We start from the raw sequence: 26,205 nt of genomic DNA on the forward strand, positions 1-26,205 counted from the left end.
GGTAGGTCTTTGCAGAAGACTAAACTAGCAAACCAAACTAGCATTTGGCAAGGTCTCCTTTTAATCTGATGTGCACCTCTGTGGTTCAATAGTTATGTCTGGAGCTGTAGGAAAAAAATCTTAAAAGGTTAATAGGAACCGTTGACTTTGAGTTATGAGACAGGGCTTACTGCCATCCATTAGACATTATTGTAAAGTCCTATAAAGATGAAATCTGGATCTTGAATCTGGATTTGGGGCAGGGAGGACATTTTTTATTTCAGTTTGCAATTTCATCTCCTAAAGTGTGACCAGTGCTACTGAATAATTAACCAGCAGGTTGGATTGAGTGCAAATGTGCTAGCTGCTGTGCTGTGCTGTGTTCACATGTAGAGTCATCATGCTCCTCTCCTGGGCAGGGTGTGCAGCTTTTTCCTAATGCTACTTTACACTCCTAGCAGTTGGATATGGGAAAGGAGTCAGTAAATCTTTGGTAAATACATGTAATCAAGATGTCACATATCTGTGTTTTTTAAGGGTTAAAAGTTTTGACTTCAGCATTGTGTGAACAGTCAACTTGGATGGCACCCATGTTTTTTCAGCCCTGGTTGTGAATAGTGTCCATTGTGGAATCTGTTGGAGAAGCAACTGGGTTGAAGCAGCTCAATTGCAGGAGGCAAGAAGCTAATATTATCAGACTTGCAGCTTTGTGTCTCTGTTTTTTCATCTGTAGCATATTGGTGATAAAGGATAGATAAATGCCAGCAGAACTGTGAATAACTTTTAAAATTTAGTTGAATGTTATCTGATATGGGCAGATCAGGTAAATATATTTTAGTAACCTGAGACTTTGAAGACATTTACCTTGACTGCCCTCACTGATGTGATTTTTCTTCCTTCTTCTGTAAAGCTGAAAGGATTTCTGTAAGTCATTTTTCCTCCTGCTGTGTATTGTATACATCCCTCCCTTGCCTTAGTTTAGGTGTTAATGCATTCTCTTAATCAAATTTCAGTAGCACTGTCAACCACCTAACAAAGCTATTCAAAGGTAAATGAAGTTGAGTATGTTAAAACCTGTAGACTCTGTTTCTTCTCTCACATTGTATTTCTCCATCAGCTCCAGTGCAGATTGTCTTGTGCTTGACTGGAGCAGATGAGAACAGGCAGGCAGTGTTTTCAAATGACTAGAAGTGTCATGTAATTTTTCAGGTGTACCAACTGTCCCTGCCCTACTCAAGCACTAATTCTGTGTGGGAAAAACACAGAATGGTTGACTGGAATGTAAGAAAATTGCAAAAAAGAAAAAAAAAATAGGGTACAATAGTCAAATCCTTCAGGTATAATGTAGGATTAAACTAATTAAAGGCAATAATATAGGTGTGATGGAGATGACATTATACTTTTCTTGGGAGGATATTGAAATGAAAAGAAATATGAAATGAATTACCTTACAACCATAATAGGTAAGAATGTTGAGTCTCATTTCCTGTTCAACTAAGGTGGGCAACTTTGAAAGACAGGTTTCTAAAGCATTTAAAAGTTTTAACCTATTCCCTAGAGGAAGATGGGAAGGCTAATATCCCTGCACTATATGCAACTGGTAGGTCTGATCAGGAACTGTGTAGAATTGTCATTCAGAAGAATCTTGAGGGGAAAGAAAGAGAGAAATAAGTATACCTGAATGTGAGGAGAGTTGCCATATTTTACTACGATTTCTATTCTGTTTTAAAGGGCTGAATTCCTTGCTTCAGTATGAAATCTTACCAGGAGCTGGTTATGAGAAATTCAAGATGAACTCGGACAGTGGAGAGCTCGTAACAGCTGCATCATTGGACAGGGAAACCCAGGAGGTTTTCAGTATTAAAGGTAGCAGTGTGAAATATCAGTGAATGCCTCTAGAGTGGGAAGTGAGAGGGAGTGAGGTGTTACTATCAGCATTACTTTTTTTCATGCCTTCTGAATTCAATGCATGTGGTAGGATTTTCCAGTACAGAAGAGCATATGCTTTTTTGCATAGCACAAATAACTCTTCTACTCTGATATTATTAAAGAACATCTATTGTTACAACTACTGAATGAAAATTTCTTTCTTTTTATTGATCTTAGTTTTGGTTCGGGACAGTGGAACTCCGTTGCTGTCAAGCACAGTGACAGTAATCTGCACAGTGCTGGATGAAAATGATCACTCTCCCACATTTCTTCTTCCTCCCTCTGAGATATTTATTCCAGAGAACCAACAGCTTTCTGTTGTTTACATTATCCGGGCTGTAGATATGGATGCTGGCAATAATGGAGCTCTAAGATACAAAATAACTGGTAAGTTATATTCCATCATTTTGTTAGTATAAATCAGGGAAATATTTAAACAGCAGCATCCAAGTTTTAGGGTAGTCTTGACTTTACCAGGCCTCCTGAGCTCCCATGCTTCTTTTTAGTGGAAAAGAAAAGAGAAATCTTTCACCCTTTTGTCAACACTCATAAGCACTACCCAGGCATACTTTCATTCTGCGTTCTGGATTTGAAATAGTGCAGAACAGTGAAACAAAAAAAAATACCAAATGCTGGAATGAGGCATTAATCATGAAGGCATAATTTTTGTCCTTTTTGTTATAGTTGTAGAAGTCTGAATGTAAGTATTCCCTTGAAAATATACCCAAGAATTAATTGAAATTTATTTATTTAATGCTATTTATTAAATTTTATTTTGTGAGAGCTTCTTTCACCCAGCAATTAATAATGTCATACTTGGCTTCCATCTTGCCAAACTCTCCCTGAGTCCACTATGCCAATGTAAGCTCCACAGCTGTTCAAAGCCTCCTGTAGTATCTCTGGATACTTTGCGGTGCTTAGTTTGCTAAGTTTGCTGTGCTTACTTTGGTTTGTGGCTCTCAGCAATGGCTCAAATGTAGGCAGAGAGCTACTGTGGTAAAAACCAACACATTTTTCTTTGAAGAAACAGTTATGAATTCCTTTTTTTCCTTGGTTTTGATGTTGTGATCTCTATGACATTTAATTTCGTTACCTTTGGTCTTTTTGCATGTTATAAAGTATGTAAGCCATTCACTGTTACTAAAATTGCTGACTTTTCAGTTGACTGCTTCATATTTATTCCCAGTGCTCCCGAATCGTGACCTTGCCCAATTCTTGAATTCCAAGAGATAGGTTTGTAGAAGAGAATTAGGAGCAAGCAATTACAATTGTCAGCAATGCTTCATAGGTTTGTGGAATTTGTAACTAAGGTTGGGAAGAGGTCACTTCATGGAGCAGCCTAGATGCATGACCTTTTATAAGGTGGTCTGGTTTGGGAAAAAAAGATATGCAGCTGGCCAAAAGGCCCGTCTGTAAATTGTTATGACTTTCTGCATTTGCTATCATTGCCTCTCAGTGATTTAAATGAAATACAGGTTTTAATTTGTATGAGAAATATAATATGTGAAAGGCACATGAGCTCACCAGCTGTATGAGCATTGGACCTTGTTATTGCAATTAGTATAGAGCATTCACAAGGGGTTCTTTTTTAAAAGTAGTTGTTAGTGATAATTTCTTTTTTTATGTGTTTGAAAGGTGGAAATGTTGGAGAATACTTCACACTAAATAACACATCAGGCAAGCTGCTGGTCACTCGTAGCTTAGACAGAGAAGACATCAGCAATTTCACTCTTGTAATTGAGTGCCATGACCTAGGCAGTCCCTTGAGAAGCTCCACTGCACAGCTTTATCTAACAGTCTTGGATGAAAATGATCACAGCCCCTTGTTTGCGAAGACCCAGTATCAAATCTCTGTGACAGAAGACCTGGAGGAAGGCTCAGCCATCCTGGACCTGTCTGCTTCTGATGAAGATGCTGGCCTGAATGGTGAAGTTATGTACTCCCTTATTGATGACACCTATGGAGCATTTGCCATCAATAGTGCCACAGGATCCATTGTTACTACAAAGGCACTGGACAGGGAGACCAAGTCCCAGTACACTTTTAGGGCTGTGGCAAGTGACTGTAGCCCCCATTTTCCAAGGAGCACCACTGTCAGTGTTGTGGTGCATGTTAATGATGTCAATGACAACAATCCTGTCTTTTTGCAGAATCCTATCAGGGTCTTTGTGCCTGCTGAAACTGCTGTGAATGAGACAGTTGCCACTGTGAGAGCAGAGGATGTGGATCTGGGATCAAATGGAGCTGTTGTTTTTAATTTGATGATGGCAGAAACTGTATTTCAGGTCAATGTGAAGACAGGTGACATCATTCTTCGGGAGCCCTTGGCTTCCAAGGACTTCAGTACCCAGCTGCTAGTGACAGCTTCAGATCAAGGCATCACACCTCGAACAGCCACAGCTGTGGTCATTATCTTTACAGAAGAGCAAGAGGAGATGATCTCATTCAGCCACAGCCTGTACGAAGCAAGTGTGCCTGAGAACAGTGCAGCAGGTGGGCATGAAATCCGTCTTCTTGTAGTCGCCAATCTCCCCTCTTTTTGGAATTGAAATTGTAATGAATAGTATAGGGAAACCTTTTTTTATGTGCAGCAGCAGGGAAAAGTTAATGTGGATGGAGCCAATACCCGTTTGCCCCTTTCAAATGCACCAGCATGAAAAAGATGCAATGGAGGAGGCATTGTCTGATCATCAGTGGGTTCATTCATTTAGCAAAATTGCTTTAATGATGGGTGGACAGCATTTACTTGTTGTTTTGCTGGGCAGTGCACACAAGCTCAGAGGAGCTGGGTGTTGGGAACCAGTTGCAACCTGACATTTCTTGTTTTCACAAAACCCTTCACAAACTGTAGCTTTCATAAATACCTTGCTGAAGTTTTAGACTTTGCAGAAGAAGGAGAAAGGGGAGTAGGATGGGGTAGGGAAGGTCGGAGGCTATTGATACGTGGTCACTTGGACATGCTTCTACAGTGTCTCTCTAGGTAGAGACTGCACTATGGAATGCCACCTACAGACCAACCAGCTTCAGTCACAGGGTGCTTACAGATTTATTTGGATTTGTTCTGGATATTGATGACAATTACTGCGCTACTTTTTATCATTCAAAGAACATTAATAGTTATCCCTCCAGCCAATTAGATGTGGTATCTTCTCCTGCATCAGGGATTGGCTCTGTCCTGATGAGGGGCAGAAAGGAATGGCTTTTGCGTATTTATGTCCACAAATCTCACTATATAATTGGCCAGATGTATTTAAAGATCTGACTTGCACTATATTCTCAATTAAAACAGCCCATGAGATTCACCTTGAACAAGTAATTTCTCTTTTATAATTCAAACTTCACTCAGTAAAACAAAAGCAGTATTCCATTATATCCTAAGGGTTTTGTGAGACTAGTGGATTCCTGGATCTTGAGTAACAGCCTATATATTGGATTATGAATCAGTAAATAAGAAGTGTGTTAGTAATTTTGGAAAACCAATCAATATTGTTGGATGATTACAAACAGAAGAGAGAGTGAAGGGTGAAAATGGCTTAATGCAACTGATGGTTGCAGTAATTACTGCTGTGATTATTCAGCCATTCCTTCCTCTGTGCTTGTTTGGGACTACAAGCCAAATTTTTTAATTGTTACATTTAATGAAAGAAAATAAAGATCAGAGCTTTATGGCAATAGATAAACTGCTCTGATCCTAGATTTTTTTTAAGTGTAGATATGTTCCTGGATCAGGCTAAAAAGCCAGCCTGAAATCAGAGAAATGCCCCAAGGAGCTGTGGTATCAGAATGCCATTGTGTTCTCCCATTCAATCTGTAGAAATATAATTAAGATTCAATTTAAGTTGTTTTGATTAAAGGAAATTTAGCAAAGCTTCAGGGTAAACAGGCGGATTTGATCATAAAATGTTAGTTTGTGTTTAATAATACTCTTATTTGCTAAGAAGATCAAATTCTTCTAAGAATATAAGAGATTTTACCAAATACTAGTACCGCTTGTCTTTGTTTATACTATTTTCCTTTTTTCATAAGCATAAATAAATATCAAATATTTTACATTTCAGTGGGGAAGAAAAGTATGATTGTAATTAAAACTCTCACAGAAGTTAGCTTATAGGATAGATGTGATCCTGGGACCCCTACAAACGTGAATGGTACCAGTGTATTCAGTCCAGGGAAGATTTACATTACATACTGATTATTTGTAGAACTGGTATTAATAAATGTGGCTTCTCTTCATAATTTTATTTCTGCCTTAACTGATGGAGGGGAAAAATGCTGCGTTTATTTTAAAAAGAATAAAAAATGTGAATAATATAAACAACAAAAAACCAAAGCCAAGGGTCCTTAGTTTTAATTTAGTCTAAACCCATCAAATGGGCAAGTGCCTCAGGAACTGGTCCTTGTGGTCACATTTTCTTTAAGTGTTTAACTTCCGAGTTTAATGACCTTTAGAAAACCCCACTTTTCTAATTTTTTTTTGTTTAATATTGAATATTTAATGTCTTTAAATACTATAAACTGTTCTACAGCAGGCACTTAGAAGCTAATCAATAAATAATCAAGTGACTGTGCTCTTCAGAGGGTAAAAAACCTTTATTATTTACCCAACTTTTAGTTGAATGGTTGTTTGCATAACACTTGGAGATGGATTCACCAGTAAAACTTCTTGACTCCTCTATTTTCTTTTTCTATTAGATATCAGATATGTATCCTCTCATTCTTTAAGTCAAAGAATCACAGAATGGCTGAGGTTGGGTTAGGGTTAGGGACCAAAAGGGTCATCTGGTGCCACCTCCCTGCTCAAGCAGGGTTATCACAGAGCGCATGGCACAGGATTGTGTCCAGACGGTTCTTGAATCGTTATCTCCGTGCTCAGCTGTTCATTTCATGGCAATTAAGAGGTCTGAAGAAATAAGGGCAAGGATGAACACAGGTTAGATGGCAGAGGACAGTGAAAAGAGACTGCTATAATGAGGACTGAAGAAAGTGCTACAGTGATACAGCAGCTCTGTGTGATGCTGGTGTTAGGACATATATATAAAAAAAGCCCTATATATAAAACATATATGCCCTAACAAAGAATTCAGCAAGTCTTTTGGAGCTGATTTGGCCAGGTAGGCAAATGCTGTTCACTCTCCCATGTTTTGGGTTTGAGTCTGCAGGCATAATGGTGGGATCTAGGCTGTATAAAACAGTTTGAGATACTTCCATATGCAGTCAGAAGGTATGCGGAAAAAAAACATTTAAAAAACCCTGAAAAAACCCTGGATTTTACATATTTTACATCACTCTTCATGTCTTTCAATATTTTTTACTAATTCAGAGGTCAATTGCCTAGCATTTCAGGCCAATCTGACTGCTTTTGCTTTGACCCTGATCTCCCTGCTACCTTGCTCTATCTTCAGTGCTGAATGTGTTTTGCAGAGAGAAAGCTCCCTTTCACTGATTTCTCTCTGTTAAGAGTTACATGATGTGACCTCTGCTTGAGGCAATGTCTGAATTGGGTGTGATTGGAATGGCAGGTTCAACAGATGGACATTTTCTATTGCTCTTTATCTGTATAGGGCCTGTTTATGCCACAGCTGACCTCACACTTTGGTCATATTTTTCTGACAATGAACTGTAAAAATTCACTGTTGGGAGTAATTGTTTTCTGTGAAGGATATCGGAACAAGAGATTTGTACTCTGCTAAAAAGAAGCTGTAAACAATTCTATCTGTGTGAAAAATGTGGAGCATAAAGATTAGGATAGGAGGACTCAGACAAAGAGTTTATTAACCTAACCTCTGAAAAACAAGGATACAAGTAGAAATGCTGCTGCTTCCTTTGTTTCTGATAGTATTTATTCTTAAACACACAAACAAACAAAAAGATGCAGAGTGTGTTAAAAGATAAAGAGGGATATTCTTCAGACCTTGGGGTTTTTTATCTCTAACTCTGCTGTGAGGATGGTGTGAATGATTGTCCTTGCAGCTTTCTGTAGTAAACCCAAGTTGCTTGGCAATGAAAATTCAACCTACAGACCCTTTTTTTAGTTCCTAAAAAACTCTAGGTCAGCATTCATATATCTCTCTTTACATATTGAACAGATAGATGTTGATTCCAGGAGCTTTTCTAGTAAATATCTTACAAGTATATTGACAAGTACAGAAAATCACATGTCAAAATTGGCATGCTTTTTCTTTTGGCAGACAGATTTTGAAAGCAAATAAACCCTTAATAGAAAAATTCTGGTTTCTAAAACATAATATGTAACTGCTGAAGTAAAAAAGGTATCAGATTATTGTAATAGCAAGGTTTCCTCTCATTTTTTATACTAAAGTCTTTTCCTGTGGCATCCTGAACACTGACTATGACCTTTGTGATACAATAAAATAACTAGTTACCTCTAATGCTGTTTGAAAGAGCTCACGATGCCTCATTCCATTACAGCTGCATGGAAACAATTACAATTTAATTAAATAATTAAAAACATTAAAATCAATGGCCATATATGCTAGACAATTTTTTAAATCACTTGAAAATAATAATTATTTGGAAGTTGTGATAATGCCATTTGAATTTACTATATTTTTGTTAAATGTATTGGTTCTGAGCAGGATAATTTGAGTTCCACGTTTCCCCTATTCTTTTACTCCAAACAGGATTTCTAAATCATGTCTCCTGCATTCTATGTTAAATTATTGGTCTTTTAATGGAATTTGGATTATCTGTGAATTGACACATAGCTATGCACATAGTTTCATCTTTTCTTTCTCTTGATCAAAAGGTGGCTAATTAAAATTCTGAAGGATATTTAATTTAAGGTACTGTTCAAAAAGCCAAATTGAATCCTGATAAATGGAGAAAAAAAATAAACTTTCTTGTCATTTGTGGGTGACATGATGCACCACAAACCAAAAAAGAATTAGATATGACTTCAGGTAAGAGAGAAAATGATTCCTGTGAGTTTGCAATTAGGAAAAGTTAAATCTCATAATTTTATTTAGGCAGGTGAAGTTGTTATCAGATGTGTAATTTACTGAGGAAGAAGGTATAGACAGTGCTTTGTCTATGAATTTGTTATATAGGAAAAATAATGGAGACTCATTGTCTACTAAACTAATGAATGAGCACTTAACCTAGTACGAAGTTGTGTTTCTGCTATTTATATCAATACTATAATATTAGAACAAAACCTTCTAGGTTAACACTATGAAAATGTCTTATTGCTTCCATAGGTACATCACTTCTAACAGTAGAAGCCTATGAACACAAATTTACAGGAGAAGACATAAAATATAGCATCTTCAATGACCAGGAAATATTCTCCATACACCCTGTTACAGGTACATTTTATAATTTGTTTCGAGTGTCTGTGTGTATTTTGGAGCATTAGCAAGTTCCTACCACAAGAACAAGGGCTAGATATCGTAAGAGTGCTCCCTAGTAATAATTCTATAGCAATGAGCAGGTCATTAGTAAATCCAGGCACTATTGTAGACTTGAGGTAAAAAGGAATTGAGCACCAGTATACCTGTTTAAAACACTCAGTTCTGATTTACTCTTGATCACCAAGTGTTGGTGATAAACTACTGCTTTGTCATTCAAGATGACATTCTAACTTGTTTCTCATCATACAGTTTCCCAAAAACTCAATAAACAAAATCCTTCAAAACACTTCTAAAGTAGAAGCATTAGACTCTTGTTGATTTTAATGCTCTTTGTTTCAGGCAAACATCAACATGTTTAAAAGTCAAGCCTGTTTATTTTTTTTGTGATTGTACTTGTGTTCTGCAGCAGTTCCGCTTTCACCTGCTCTTTTGTCAGGAATTCCAGGTGCAGGAGGGTGAGGTGTTCCCTGTGTGCATTTACATTTTCTCCTCTAAGACTCCTAAGAGAGCACGGCTACCCTGGTTACCTCTCAGCTCCTAAACATCTGCAATATGTTTGCCTTCTGAATAGCTGCAGTCTCTCTTTTTTGGATGGCATATAGACAGTGTAAGCACTTTTCCTCAGAAACAGTGTAAATGCTTGTACCCTTAATAAATAGCTTTATCCCTGAGATTCTGAAGACTTTACCTCTGATTATCATGATGTCTCCAGGCAACAAATGGCGTACCACTAGAATAATTTTTTTAGATGAGGGGTGCTTGAAGTGCATACTTTTGATTTTCAAGTCCTTCTTATTTCACTGAAATAAAACTAGAGAGATTGGCCTTAAAGAACATCTTAGACCCAGACAGGCTTTTTACTGAGGAAGTGGATCTTTTCCAATATCACCTCAAAAAAAAAGAAAATTCAAATGGTATTTTCTCTTTTTTTATCAAGCTGGGCTGAAAAATGGTTATGTGATGCTTTGAAGGGTCTCATAAGCACTGTCTTCACCAACAGGAGTGGAATTTCTATAGCAGTGAATGTCACAAGCCTTCTTTTGAGACCTTTGATCCATTGTGGTTTCTTCTGTTTCCTTTCCTCTGAAGCCTTTCTTGTGTTTCTTAGAAAAAAAATTAATTGAAGTTCAGCCTTTAAGGACTTTTGAAGAGCAGTGCTTGCATAACATAATTTTGACGCCAGTAATTCTCTACCTCTTGCTTCTACAGCAGAAGTATTATGAGCCGTACCAAAATTTTGCCCTGTCTGTAATTCATATTCTGAACAGCCAAAGATCTGCTCTTCTTGCCTTTTCTAGCACTGATGTTAATTAACCACACTTTGGAGAAGACTCTATACCATTTTAAAATTTTTTATTATGATGTAGAGTTGTAGAAAGAGTAGGAGATGACTCAAAGACATGAACTAGTCTGTCCCTCCGATGCAGGAGGGGAATCGATTGTGCCAAAATATGACAGAAATTTGTACTGTCCTTAAAAACCATCAGGGACAGTGATTCTGCAAACCCTCTCAAAAGTCTGCACAAGTTTTGGCAATTGGAACGTTTTTATTCATATTTGTCTGAATGTTTGCTGAAATGTTTTAAACTTATTACTTCTTAATCTAGTAAGAGTAGACCTAAGACAAAGGCAACCCCCCTTTTATTTGCATAGTTGAAGATTGTTACGCTGTTTTTTCTTCAAGTGCACTTCTGAAGAATGAGCAACTCTGTTTCTTTCACATGTTCCTCCTAGGTGGTGTACCTCAAACTTGATAAACTGATTATTTGTTTCAGTCTTCACTAGAGCCTTTCAGTTTGCTCTCTGTCATCTGGAAATGTATTTCTTCTACCACTGTCTGTTTTCTTATCTCTGTAAACAGAATGTGATATTTTGAAGTGTTGTGCTGAAAATAAAACACCTTTGAAATCTTTATGTTCAAGACGCAGGTCTATAAACAATAGTTAATGTTTACTTATCCTAGAAAATAAAAAATAAAAAGCACTAGTTTGGGGAGCCACAGTTGATACATTCTTAAGATAGCCGAAGTTTGGGATAACAAGATTCATGACATCATTACTGAAAAGTCATGCAAAACTGAATTTGAATTCTAATTAAAATTAATATACAAATCAAGTATATTTTATGCTTAGATGTAATGGAGAATTATGAGTATGTTTCTAGAACATTGAAACTGTCTATAGATTTCCAAAAACATTTCATGTTTAACGTGGAGGTGGCCAGTTGTGCTTGTCATCTCAATAAATCTCATTCTTTGTTTATTTTTGATGGAGTAACAGCTCAGGGGAAGGAGGCTCACTGCCTCAGAAGGAGTGAGTGTTTTGCCTGTGTGTCAGTCAGATACAGAAATTGCTGCAGCTGTTGCCTGATGTGGATTTTGGTGGAGGACAAGATGTAGCCACTGTCAGATGAAGGACAAGAGTCTCTCCTGATGTGGCTGTCTCACTGTCGTGTGCTGAGGAGGAAACATCATGCAGACACTTTGTCTCTATTCTTCTGCTAGCAAATTGGCTTAGTTTTTGGAAAATGCCATTGTAGCGGTTGGTGAAAATTTAGCTATCCGAGATTTATTCAGTACCTAGGATGTTGGGGTGATAGTAGGTAGAAAAAGGACACAATGGCAAGCTTGCTGGAATTCTGTCCTGTGACCATGACCATGTGTGTTTGGACATAACTGCATTTGTACATGTTTTTTCCTGAATGAGTATGTCACATCTTGAGATTTTTTTCTTCTTATAATAAACCAGGCACAATCACAGTAAAAGACCCAAAGTACCTTGATTATGAAGATAAATGTAAAATACATCTTACAGTTGTGGCTGAAAATAGCTTCCGTTCAGTGTTCTGTGGAGTGACAGTTTTGATTCAAGATGTGAATGACAATACACCTAAATTTGAGCAAAGCTATTACAAAGCATCAGTGTGGGAAGGCCAGAGTCCTAAAACAGACATCATACAGGTAAGTGAAAGTATATCTTCCCAAGCACAGTGGTGTAGTTCAAAAGAAGTTTGGCTGATCTGTTAATCACTACAATCCTGTTAGCTCTGTCTTGGACCATTCTGTCTTAAAAACTGGGAGTAAGGATCTTGGTGTTGCTACTAGTCTGCTTGGATATCTAAAATATTACATGATTCTTTCTTCTAGACCATATTTCAGATCAGATAATTCATTCAGGTCTGTTGAGCTGAAAGAGAATTCTGTATCTTCTGGGCAACTGTGCACCTGGAATTTAAATTCTCTTTTTAAAAAAAATCTGTTTCTGTCTTCAAGCAATTGAAAAATACCATTCAAATCTGTGGTTCTGGTTACAATATAGGCTGGGTCTTGTATTAATGCCTCTACTGAAAGGACTATAGCAATAAAAAGAATACTTTCTACTCATCAGACTAGTAGAGTCAAACCCAAGTGTTCAATTTGAAATCTGCTGCCTAAAGAGCAGCTTGTCTTAATTTAAATGTGCAAACACTTCTTCCTCTGAATGGGTCCATTCTCCCAAAATGTTTCCAGCTGTCTGTGTTAGAGCAAAAGAAGACATCAGTTGGACTAGAAGAACATATAATTTCCTCAGTACGTGTTCTTGCATTGCAAGTCAGGTCACGGTGAGGGTCATGTTAGGTACTAAAGATATTCCCTCTCTAGAGAATAAATAAATGAAAAGCTACAAATGCCTCCAGGGCAAAGTGATTAGAAACTGATGGACATTCTATTTAGAGAAACATGTGTCCAGGAATGGAGAAAAATCAAAAGGCAGTCAAGCCAGATGTGTAATCAAAATTTTATGACAGAATACATTCTATTATGTTTCTTTTATTCAATCTGACTTGTTGCCTCTGCTATGTTTTGGATCCCAGACTCATTATAATGCTTGTTCAGCAACAAAAAAAATACAAAGATGACTCTTCAAAGAATGAGAGGACTCTTTGAGTAACCTGTTTACTGCTGCTGAATGTTCCTTATTCTGTTGGCAAATCTTTACAGATTGCCTCTGCCCTTTTTACATTTTCTGGTGCTATTTTTAAGAGGTAATTATTGAACTATTCTATGAAATCTCTGAAAACATAGTAGTTTAATTATTTTATCCTGTGTCTGTTTGCATAGCAGCAATACTTTAAAGGTCAGTTCTGTACCACTGAGAAAAATGCATTTTTATGTGCTCAACAGGGAGAGCATTTTAACAGCAACCTAATAGTAAAATGATTGCATTCAGCACTAATGCTTTATGTAGCTGAATTTCAAATTATTCATTCATGTGCAGCCCATTGCAGTTCTCGAGCAGATTTTGTGACCTTACACAACACACAAACTGGGGACAAAGATGATTTATTTAAATACTTGCAGTTGAAAGGAAAGTAATCAGAAATATCTGACTGTAGTATAAGGATTTTCCTTCTGAAATCATGTTCTACTGTTTTTAATTAAGCCTCAGGTTTGCTCACAAACAGGTATTTGCAACTGACCTTGACAGTGGGCTGAATGGAGAAACTGAATACTCAATTGTCTCTGGTAATGAAAATGCGACATTTCTAATTGATTCAGCACGAGGAATTCTAGCAACTAATACAGGCCTAGATTATGAAAACGCTTCATCTTACAGGTTTGTATTTAAGGTTCCCATAAAAATGTATTCTTTTTGTCTAGTCTAACTTGAGAATATTAATGTTACATATTTCATAGTTTCCTGTTGATATCCATTACCCACAGAACCTGGGTGAAAGCCAGACAGCACTGAGAACAGCTCTAAAGCTGCCTATTTGTACTATAGATTCTTGTGTAGTTACCAAATTTAGAGAAAGAAATATAGTCTAGTTTAATCAATGGCAACACATATTGATATAAGTGTGATTATTCACTATAGGAACAATGACAGTTCCTGGATTTTAGTTTATTAATAACTGTACAACCATTCCCTCTCTGGAAATGTACTTTATAAAGACACATGAAAACACTCAAATCAAATCCAAGAAATAGGGATATTTGCTCATTTTTATTTGATAGAGAGTTCAAAGTTTCTATTCAATAATGTGATAAAGACTCTTTTTAAACTATTTCTATCTATAACCTGTCCTGCACTAAGTATTAACTTTTTCCAGTTTTTCTGAAACTCTGAATAAATATGGCCAAGTGGACATGACAATTTTCCTTTATGGGTCATGCCATGGTTGGAATCAGAAAGCAAATAAATAATGCCTTGAAGAGAAAATACTGCTATGAAGATTCATTAACAGACTGATTTTAAGTACTGCAGTCTCCACAAAAAGTAGTATTTCTGTGTATATGTCAGTAAAAATTACTTTTTTTTTCCCATCTGGTATCAATTAAAATATTTGCATGTTTTCCTGTCCTGTAGGACCTCAAAGTTTTAAACTTCCAGTAAGAATTCTTATGAATGAGAATAACTTGCAGAAAACCACATTCAAGAATATTGATAGAGTATGTGGGGTTTTTTTTAGTAACAGGCTGATTTGATAATAATGTCCCCAAAATACTTTGTTTTAACTTAATACAAAGGACACTTAATTTGGAGGATTTTTTTCAGTTTCTCACTGAATCAAATACATCAAATCTGATTTTCATAAACTTAATACATTTTATTTGTAACTAATACTTTAAAAGAACACCTGGATTAAGTCCTTCAAATGAAGGATGTTTACTGTTGGTGAAATGTTCAACATGGGAGCATATTAATTCTCATATCTCACTTTAAGTGGGAGCTGATTTATTTCCCTATCTATGTTAAAATTCTAGACTTTCAGTTTGACAGTTTGTTCAGGGAATCTGTGGCTTCATATTCCTTCTCTCTAAAACAAGTTACTAATCTGGACATTGTTAGGTGAAAAGTGAATAGCAAAAAAACTTTCAAAAGTATTTCCTGTTTGATGTCAAAATGTTACTGTTTTTTTCCAATTTGTGAGGAGTTGTTTATATATCTGAATTGAACATTTTCATCCCCAGAAGTTCTAAGTCCCTTACAACATGGTTTATAATGAAAGTGTTGACAGAACCTTAATTTTAATGCCTTGGCTAAAATGTTTTTATGAGAGGCTTTTTTTCCTGAAACCTTAGAAAGTGATTATTTTTAGTAAAATATTTCCATATGTATACCTACCAATTTTCATTCTAGAAAAAATACACTTTCTATATGGAATTATGCATGGTCACTGATTGAATACTAGCCTGCAATTTAAGTTATCTTCTGTTGGATCAGAAACCACAAGGATACCCAGAGTAGTGGTGGTGTGGTCAAGGAATGGAAATCCTGTAAGCCACAGCTTGAGTTACAGCCTTGGCATTCTGTATTGTCAAGTGAACATTTAGGAAGTAAAATATCTGTTTGACACTTTTTAACTGTTACTTAGAAGAAAGATTGAGAAATAAGATGTTCAGAAGATCTTTGGGGAGGCAAAAAAAAAAAAAAAAAAGTGGTGCAACATGAAAACAGTTGTTAGTACATAAAACATTTAATTAAGATGCTTGACTTTGGCCTGTATATCCTTTAGCCTAACTCATTGTTTCCTTTTTTTCTTTTTAAGATCACCTCTTGAGTTAGATTTAATTTTTAATTCATTTCTGGAATCTCCCCCACTAGGAAGTGGTAAAGTCTTCCAAATAATCTCAGTTTACATTTGCTTTTTATTGTTCAGAAGCTGCTTTCCATAAAGAGTAAACACATTATCCATGTTTATCATGTTGCTGCTCACCATTTATTTGCTTCATTTTTTGTGGAAAGGTTGTTTACAGAATATACAACCCATCCTTATTTAGATGTGAAATGGAAGTTTAAAGTCAAAACTCTTCTAATCTGACAGCATGATTCTGGTCCCATTAAAATCAGTGGGAACTTTGCCATTGTCAAATGGTGCACGTATTCAGGGTTTTCCCTTTATCACTTGCATTTATAATGTAATTGAAGGGCTACTCTGTGTCTGCAGGCATTCTGGCTGAATACCATTTTGGATGTTTTTGTATTTTCCAATTTCCACATCCCTTTTGCCCCTTTATAAACAACAAAGAGAGTCAAGTTGTTGCAAATGATAAGTTAGTACTAAGGTTTTAATTCCTGCTCTGAATTACCAATGGAAGAACTGTGTCTTATTTGAAAGAGTTGCTCAGCCACTTACATTTGGTATGAAACTGGATTAAGTTAGTACAGACAAACACTTCCTTTTCTTTGTATGATTTTATTATTCTTTTGCCGTGTAGAATCTCCTGGACATTTTTCCTGCAAAACCAAAACGTAAAATGGTGCACAGTCAACCTTACAGAAAGAAATAAAGATGGAATTTAAGAGTTGCAGTGAGGAACAGAAGTGACTATTTTGTTTGGGTTTAAAACTTCCCCTGCTTATAATAGTGGTGCATAATTCAGTGATTTCTGATCAAAAGTGACAATTAGTGCCTCCTTTAATTGTAGGTTGGTTGTACAAGCTGCTGATAAAGGAAACCCCAGACTCTCTGCTACAACTATTGTGAGGATACAAGTGTTAGATGTTAATGACAACGCTCCAGTTGTCCAACCACTAGGTGAAGTGGAGGTCCCAGAAAGTAAGTGTGAATGTACAGCTGTTTCCTTCCTAACTCCTATGGCTAGGAATTCTCAGATAGTGATTTAGTGCTTTTGGTGATTTGTGTAACAAAACAACTGCAGTAAAAATTATAATGGGTAATATTAAAGCTGAAATATCAAAGCAAATTTTGATATACTTTTATTCTCAGAGTCATTATTTTTAATCTTTATATATTGTGGGTAGTTTGGAATAAAACCATAGGCTATTTAAATGGAGTGAAAAATCTGCAGAAATACAACTTGAATCTGTTAATTTTCATTATTGTATTCTTCATATGTCTTTGATTTCTGCTCTTCTCCAATAAAAATGTTTGGTGTTAAAACCAGCATTGCTAGAAATGAGACGTTTTGAACTTCACTGTGATGAAAAAATACTTCCTATAAATTTGAATGTAGTGTTACATAATCTCTATAGCTAAGTCCAATTGATGATCATTAAGAGAAGGACTCAGAACCTCCTGAGTTCTCAACCCAGCATGCATCTTGTGTGTTGTGTGACATTAGCTCAAATCTGCACAGCTTGAGTCCTGGGCCTGTAATTTTCAAATACAGGCATCTTACAAGTGAATGCATTAAGATACACAGCAGAAAAATTATAAACACCAGTACTCCTCTTAACAAAAGATATCAAGTTTGTCTTTTCTGATATATTTTAGTCTTTCCTAAGTTTACCTGCCAGTGGTAATGACAAGTACAGAATTCATAGATGCACAGCAGCTCTAAACTACATGTTACTTAATTAATATTTTGTATTCCACTTAAGAACTTGCTTTAGGACATGGCACAGTATTTTTGAGGCTTCATGCCCAAGGCATGTAAATGAGAAATGGTTTTGCTTCTGTTAGTTCCAGGCTTTATGAAATGATCACTAATATGTTCAGTTTGCAATCTCTGGTATTGTCAAATTGGCCCATGACAAAAGCTGTCTGTATCCAGTTTCTCAATCTTGTAGGATTATACCTTGATCTCTTCATATTTTTGTGCCATGTAGGTCTGTCTGAAGGCCTTGTTTCTCTCTAGTGGCCTTCTCTTCATTTGGAAAAGCTCCAGAATTGCATTTGCTGGTTCTACACAGATCAGTGTGTCTAATGCCTCAGTTAAATATTCTTGTGGCATTGTTCAGTAAATACATGTCACGTAAATGCTTGTGGAAAACCATCTAAGTTCCTGCTCCTGGTGAAGAAACTGTTATGACTACATTGGATCTGGGAAAGTGTAAAGAAAATCCAAATTAAAATTGGGATACAGTGCATACCTTTGAAGAAATACACTACTGTTTCCATGGCTTTTCTGGATACTGTGATTATTGTAATACACAAAGTTGGAATATACCATAAGCTATACAGAAAAATTAAATATATCCAAGATCCAATATTGAAATAGGCAAAATCTTCCGAAATGGTAACATTATCTTTTAACTCTGACTTATTCTCAAAATGATTGTTTCAGATGCCCTGCCTGGTTTTATAGTGACTCAAGTGTCAGCAAGTGATGCAGACTCCAGGCCAGCACTTCAGTTTGGTTTTATTTATGATAAGAGTCCTGAAATGAAATTTGCCATCGATCAGCATACTGGTGTCATCATAGTGGTGGAACCATTAGATTTTGAAGAAACTGCTGTGTATACGCTGCATATCATAGTTTCAGATTCTGTGCATCAAACAGAAGCAGAACTCGCCATCCTTGTTTTGGACATCAATGATAACCCTCCAGTGTTTATTCAAGATTTTTATCAGGTGGGAACATGGCAAATGAACAATCTGCATGTGGTATCTTTCCATATAGGATGATAAATAGTAGGAGTGCCTGTTCATATTTGTCTTTGAATGCATGTGAGCACTGAGAATAAAGGTCTCTGCAAACTATTACTGAGCAGAAACAGAGCAGAGGTCTTTTAGGGACCTCCAGCCCCTTCCTAAGAATTCTGCCAAAAGCACTGAGGAAACTGCTCACTTTCAGTGTTTGTGGTCTCTGTCTTCAGAAGGCAATTGGTGTGAATGCTAGCTCATAAACCATGCATTCATCACTAGGAGTTACTGGATACAACCCAATCCAGTTTGGGGAGCAGAGTCCAGTGTTCAGAACTTCTTTCTTCTGAGAGAATGCTAAACAATTTGGTACCTTTATACTGGCCCACTTACTAGGGCATGAATTTCTTCATTTTCAGTTACACAGCTCCACAGGTGTAGTAATTGCCTTTGTGGTAGATGATGCATGTCAAGTTTGCAATGTGTAATGCTGTCTTATGGCTATGGCACTCACCTAGGGAGTGAAGGATATGAGTTTTGACCTCCCCAACATCCCTTGAGACTGAAGAGGGTACAGAGCTCTGCTTTTGGACTCCTGGACAATCATTTGAACTGGTACTGTTGTAGAAGTGAGACTGTGCAACAGTGAAAGCAAATCTTTTTGTGACTATGGACGGCTGTGGGCCATAAAGAAAAGTGCAGATTAAAGAAAGTGGAGCATATATAAAATAGTTTGGGATGCATGGCATCTACAAACATTACCTAGTCCAAGTGCCTGACTGCTTCAGGGCTGACCAAAAGCTGAAGCATGCTGTTAAGGGCATTGGCCAAATGCCTCTTAAACAAGGACAGGCTTGAGGCATTGACCACCTCTTGAGGAAACCTGTTCCTGTGCTTGACCACCCTCTATGTAAAGAAATATTTCAGCCTCAGGAAGAGGAGGCTCAGTTTTACCAATCTGTTTAAATACTAAAAATCATAAATCCACATTCTGGAAAAAATGCATTATTACTCAATGATTTTTAGACTTTTATTTTCCTCAATCCTCATATGTGTCTGATTTTGGAGAGTAGTTTAGGCAAGTACTTGCTTGTGCAAGTGCCAGAATTTTTTTTTTTTTGTAGATTGGAGCAGACCTTGTAGGGAGCATTATTAATTGATTCAAAACTGTGTAGTTTTATTTACTATTTTAATGTAAACTGCTGAGCTTCTCTTTCCACAGTCCTGATATTTTGATGTGTTGCTTGGCAAGTAAGATACACTGCTTCTTTTTTGGTTGATGATGTGTGTAATTCTATATTAATCATCCTGTATTTTTACCCTTTTATTGTTCCTTCAAATTTTTTCATATCTATGCTCCTCACATATAGCTTAATATATGTATGTGATTATTATATACATATAATCTCTCTGTTTAAATTAAACTAACTCTTCGAGTTATGACAGAGGTAGCTGCTATAGCATACTGTTAATTTGAAATTTGATTTATAAGGTGGAAGGAAACTTTGGTCACAAAAGTGCTGTATGAAACTTGAAACAATGAAAATTCTTAAAAAGGGAATGGATTTTCTTGGTTTCCTAGAAGAAAACAAAGGAAGTTTTTTGAAAAGTCAAATTCTAGAAATAATCCAGTGGTAATTAAGTGGTCTAGTGCTGGACTTTCCAGGGTGCACATATTGGCTTTTTTAGCATTCAGTCATATACTGCAGACTGTATTCCATGTATGGAAATGAAGGGGGTTTTGAAAGCAAAGGGAAAAGCTTTTAGTTGCAGTCCATAAGTGTACTCTTGAAAAAAGTGATTCATTTATTTTCTGAACTTGCTGTCATAATGAACTAGATGGATTTTACTACTGTTTAAAGCTTACTATGAATTTTGGCCATAATGAAGGCATAGTTTTCAATATCTCAACTCTTTCTGGTTTTGTCCCAGAAGAAAATGGGTAGGTAAAACTTCTTCCAAAGCTGGGAACTGTGTAGGTTTTACTGATAAGCTCAAATAAAGGCAAATTTTTTTAATATTTAAAATCTTCTATTAAGCTCTATTTTTGCTTTTTGTATCAGGTGAACTTGCCAGAGCTCATTTCTATGAATGCTACTGTTCTGACACTCTCTGCCATAGATAGGGATTCTGAACATAATGGAATGATTTCCTACAAAATCCTCTCTTCCTGTGAGGGATTTTCCATTGATCACAAGAATGGTGAGTCTGCATGGTATATTATTTCAGCTTTTTAAGTATAAATAAAAGAGTCCTATTCCTTTCTCACCTGTTGCCAGTGATTACTTGAGTTCTGGGAATTTGTGGTGGCCGAAGTCCATTGCGTTTTTGCTAAATCTGCCATTATCAGTGGGAGACTATTGCATCAAAGACTGGAGTTCTCAGTTTGTCCCCAAACCATGCATATTTTTTCTGGTCTAAATGCAGTATGTGTATTTGATACTGCATCATTGAGGAGAGATCTTGCCTTCACAGCATTATGATTTCTTAGAATCATCAAATAGTTTGGACATGATCTTTAATTGTCATCTACTTCAACCCCCCTACAATGAGCAGAGACATCTTCAAATAGGTCAGGTTGCTCAGTGTCCTGTCCAACCCGACCTTGAATGTTTCTGAGGATGAGGCATCTACCACCTTTCTGGGCAATCTGTTCCAGTGTTTCATCATCCTCATCAAAAAAAAAATGTTCCTCAGATCTGATGTGAATTTACCCTCTTTTGGTTGAAAACCATTATCTTTAGTCCTATCATGAAAGGCCTCACTAAAATGTCTGTTCCCATCCTTACAAACCCCCTTTAGAGCCAAAATAAGGTGTCTCTGGAGCCTTCTCTGGGCCGAACTATCTCAGCCTTTTCTCAGGAGAGGAGCTCCACTCCTCTGATCATTTTTATGGCTCTCCTCTGGACTCGCTCCAACAGGTCCATGTGTTTTGTTTGCTGAGAACTCCATAGCTGGATGGAGCACTCCAGCTGGACTTTAACAAGAGCAGAGGGATTGAATCATGTCCTCCTCCCTGCTGCCCACACTGCTTTTGGTACAGCCCAGGATACAATTGGCTTTCTGGGCTGTAAGTGCACATTGATGGGTCATGTCCAGTTTTCCACCTACTGGTACCTTCAAGTCTTTGTTCACATGCCTGCTCTCAATCTCTTCCTCCCCCACCCCCTATCAATATCAAAAGTTAAAAGTTGCCTTGATTCATGTGCAGGACCTTGCACTCATCTTTATTAAACTTCATGAGGTTCATGGACCCACTTCCGCAGCTTGTCCAGGTCCACCTGGATGGCATCCCATCCCTCAAGCATGTCAGCTGCAGCACTCACTTGGTGTAATCTGCAAACTTGCTGAGGATGCACTCTATCCCCACTGTCTGTGTCACTGGTATTAAACAGTACTGGTCTCAGACCCCTGGGGTATGCCACTTGTCACTGATGTTCATCCAGACATTGACCCACTACTCTCCAGATGCAAGAGAGTAATTTTGTTGTGTACAGCCATTACAGCTGGGGTCATTTTCAAATATGACTGTTTAGAATCAGCTTCTGGAATCTCATTTATTTGCCTGTGAAGTGTGGGCTTTTGTTAATTCTGTTTTATTTTCAGGTTCACTGTTTTCCACGGAACTAATTATGCAGCTGAAAAATATTTCCATTATTCATCTCCTGATAGAGGCCACAGATGGTGGCAGTCCCCCTCTGAGTGCACTTACCTCCATAGAAGTGCAGGTAGAAGATGTCAATAACTGTGCCCCTCGCTTCACAAAGGCTCTGTACAATCTCAGTGTGAGTGAGAATGCCTCAGTTGGAGAAAGTGTCCTCCTGTTCTCAGCCATCGACTGTGACTGGACACGTGACAACACCTTTGTTGAATATTCTATTATTGGTGGCAATGCTGAGAATTTATTCTCCATAGAAACAAGTGTCATGGGGTCAGAAACATCCTACAAACTTGTCGGCAGTCTTGTTTTGAGCAGTGCTCTTGACAGGGAAACAGCTGCTTCTCACCAGTTGGTTCTCCTTGCCTCTGATCATGGAACACCCTCCTTGAATTCAACTGCTACAGTGCTAATAACTGTGCTGGATATTAATGATAACCCTCCAGTATTTAGCAGCCCAAAATATCATGTTCATGTCAAAGAAAGCATCCCCATAGGCAGTCATATCACGGAAGTTTCAGCAAAAGACTCTGATGCAGGCACTAATGCAGAAATCACTTATGCTATCATCTCTGGAAATGACAGAGGGCATTTTTACTTGGATGGTAGAACAGGATCTGTAAATTTGACAAAAACGCTGGATTATGAGGATACCATGAAATTCACTTTGGTTATCCAAGCCACAGATGGAGGAACTGATGTAAAAAATATGGCTTTTGCTGTCATTCTTGTTAGTGTCCTAGATGACAATGATTATGCCCCGCTTTTTTTGTTTCCCAGTCTGAGCTGCACTGTCAGTGAAAATCTGCCTACCTTTTCTTTTGTGTGTGCTGTTTGTGCATTGGATTTTGATAAAGGCTCCTATGGGCACCTTACCTACTCCATTCAGTCTTCATGTTTGACTCATCGTGAAGCTGCCGGAGACCATGACATGTTCTTCATTGATCCTTTAACAGGAGATATTCATACAAAGCAAATGTTTGACTATGAAAGTCAAAATACGTACTGTCTCATAATCCAAGCAAAAGACAAAGGTGATGCACTGGCTACCACTACAGTTCAGGTAGATATTGAGGGGAGAGATGAATTTGATCCAGTGTGTACACAAGAACATTATTTCTTTAATCTTCCTGAGAAGAATGAAGCAGGCCAGTTGATCGGTAGAGTGACAGCGTCAGACAGTGATGGTGGACTGGACGGAGTTGTTCATTACTCCCTTCTAAAACCTTCTCCATTCTTTTCTGTGAATCAAACCAGTGGCAATATTTATTTGACTCAGACTGTTCACAGAAGGAAAAATGGCATCAAAAGGAATGATGATACTCTGAAATTGTTGGTAAGAGCTCAAAGCCCTAAAATTGTGTCAAGGTTCACAGCATGCACTGTTTTTGTGAATGTTTCCAATTCTCCTGAGAGTGATCCCACAGTGTCAGCACACAGCCTGACAGTGAGTGTTTCCATCTCACTGATGGTGTTTCTGCTTCTTGCCATCACTCTTATCACGCTTACTCTGAGACTTAAGCAGAAAGATCTGATGAATGCTTGTGTGAAAAGAAACCCAGTATCCTCCTCAGCTGCTGATGTGAATTCAATAAGAGAAGATGAGGACTGCCAGAAAATCCAAAGTACGGAGAGCAGTATGCTTCCCATGGGTGCTATAGCAAAATGGCTGAGCCTAGCAGGACTTGGAGAGGGGAAAGATGATGATGTCTCCTGCAGGCATTCAGACTCCAGTGGCCATGGTTCTGCTGAAGGAGAGACTGCAGAGGACGAGGAAATCAAACGGATCTATGAGTGTCCTTGCAGAAAAGGCATTGGCTCAGCACTGAGCAAGCACGGCTCGCAGATGCCAGATTCAGGGATCCCAAGGCAGTCTGATCAGTTCTCCTATCATTCTGGAGAAACAGATGTCACAGCAACCATGCAAAGCATGGAGAATGTGCAGACCATTAAAGGAGAAAGCAGAGAAGAAGCCTGTGACACAGCCTATGCACACAAAATCTTGTCTCAAAAACTTACGGAAATTGGACTAAAAGAGGAAGGCACGATGACAGACCTCACAAGAGACTATGTCCTCATGCCAGATAGGAAAGACTCTGGGTATGATTTGCTTGCAACAGTTGGCACCTCAGATGAGGAGCTCAGAGGTGGTTATAACTGGGATTATGTGCTCAGCTGTGAACCCAGATTTCAACCTCTTGCCTCAGTGTTTAATGATATTGCAGAACTGAAAGATGAAAATGTTCATATTCACAGCTTCTCTCAGGAGAAGAAATCTCTTGTTTTCCCTCCTCCCTTGATAACATCAGTAGCACAGCCTGGCATAAGGACAGTGCCACCAAGAATGCCAAATATAACATCAGGGCAAGCTTTTAAGAAATGCCCTTATTCTCCCATTATCCATTATCATGGATACCCTCCACCAACCATGACCCCCAGGTTTTCTCCTACTCTCTCTTTACTTACCATGCAGACACCTTCTGCTTCTCCAGTAATGTCTGATGGGAAAATTATAGGAACATGTCTTATTGATCCAAGCTACGAACTTGCAACAGAAGAAGAAATTCAGGTCTAGGTTATTAACTGACATTATTTCATGGTAAAAAATATGGCTTAAAATGTATTTTGTTACTTTTTAACAGCAAAATATGCCTGTCAGAACTTCACCACCAGTATTCTTTCTGTTTTCATGAGCCTAAAAAGTTAAAATATAAAGTAGTCAGAAATTTGGTAACTATACTTCTTGTTCTTCCCAGAATACACTGTGAGACCATGAGGCTTCTCTTTCAGTTCACAACTGTGGTTTCTATGTAAAACACACAGCCAAGTGCCTGATACCCATTTTACCATTTTTCTTATAAAATACATGAATAACAAACAAATGGAAGCAATTATTTATTGTGGAAAGCATTTGTTAGCATACTGGTGGGTTCTGACTGATTCTGTGGTGGTGTTAGAGGAGAGTACTGGAGGGATGTGCAAGTACAGTACAGGTGTGGGGGTGGAAAAAGGATAAAACTTGGGTTCCTACTGAGCTCTTTCTCTAGTGTTTACCTGGGTTTCCCACATTCCAGCCTGTGGGTCCCAATGATATGTTTGGTCTGGTGTGGCAATGGCTCCTCAGTGGGCTTTCTTAGCTATCTTTGTGGAACCCAGGTTCTGTGCACCTTTTGTTTATCTCCTGGTTTAATGCCAGCAAGTCACAATAATCTGAATAATGGATGACCTTTGGAAAACAGAATAATCAGTGAAAAGATAAAAGCAACCATCTTCTCTATTACTATTTTGTTGCATTACAGGGGGTACCCTGGGGCTCAGGCAGCTGTAAGAACAGTGTTACAGTCCTGAAGGTTGGGTATGCCTCCACCCTGGTCTTGGTTCTGTGCTGGACCAAAGATCTCTGCAAGACCAGATAATCTGGCCTTGTTTGTTGTATGTATCATACACATGGCATTTTGTGTACGTATGTATATCCAGACACATACACGTGCTGTATATGCTTGTATATTGATCAATAAAATACACAGACAATACATCTAGAATAACTCTGGTTTTTCTTCAGTGTATGTTCCAAAGTCCTTTGCGTCACACGTAGACGTGTGTAATTGGTACCTATAGGAGTCTGCTGCTGCAAGCTGGATGTATACAGAGTTATATATTGTACAGGTCATAACAGGAGGAGGGAAAGCATGCAGTGTGGTTAGGCTGAGTGATTTTGTGGGATCAGTAGCATGTGTGCAGTGGCTGCTTTTCCTCAAGCATGCATGTCAACAATTGCAGCCTGTGGGCTCATAACCAGTCTTTGAATAAGATCCTATTTCTGAGGCTACACTGTCACTGTACATCTTGCACACACAACAGGATCCATGATGCTATGTGTCTTTTAAAGCTGGCATTTATTCTTTGTACTGCCATGGAGTTGGAAATGAGCTTAGGAATTCATTAGGACAGACAAAT

General features: G+C 37.8%; 1 protein-coding gene across 1 annotated transcript in view; it reads left to right on the plus strand.

Annotated features, from left to right (window-relative positions):
• The window catches only part of DCHS2 (dachsous cadherin-related 2), a 104,069-nt gene extending 78,306 nt beyond the window's left edge, over positions 1–25,763 (plus strand). Inside the window, exons 11-20 of the mRNA XM_063157974.1 lie at positions 1,711–1,845; positions 2,086–2,295; positions 3,544–4,401; positions 9,126–9,233; positions 12,026–12,237; positions 13,722–13,873; positions 16,690–16,820; positions 18,292–18,578; positions 20,654–20,792; positions 22,197–25,763. Of these exons, the coding sequence (XP_063014044.1) occupies positions 1,711–1,845; positions 2,086–2,295; positions 3,544–4,401; positions 9,126–9,233; positions 12,026–12,237; positions 13,722–13,873; positions 16,690–16,820; positions 18,292–18,578; positions 20,654–20,792; positions 22,197–24,823 (4,859 nt within the window). The 3' untranslated portion in view covers positions 24,824–25,763. The remainder of the gene's footprint in view (positions 1–1,710; positions 1,846–2,085; positions 2,296–3,543; positions 4,402–9,125; positions 9,234–12,025; positions 12,238–13,721; positions 13,874–16,689; positions 16,821–18,291; positions 18,579–20,653; positions 20,793–22,196) is intronic.
• The last annotated feature ends 442 nt before the right edge of the window (positions 25,764–26,205 follow it).

Source organism: Melospiza melodia, chromosome 5 (genome assembly GCF_035770615.1).
Source record: "Melospiza melodia melodia isolate bMelMel2 chromosome 5, bMelMel2.pri, whole genome shotgun sequence".
NCBI lineage: Eukaryota > Metazoa > Chordata > Aves > Passeriformes > Passerellidae > Melospiza > Melospiza melodia.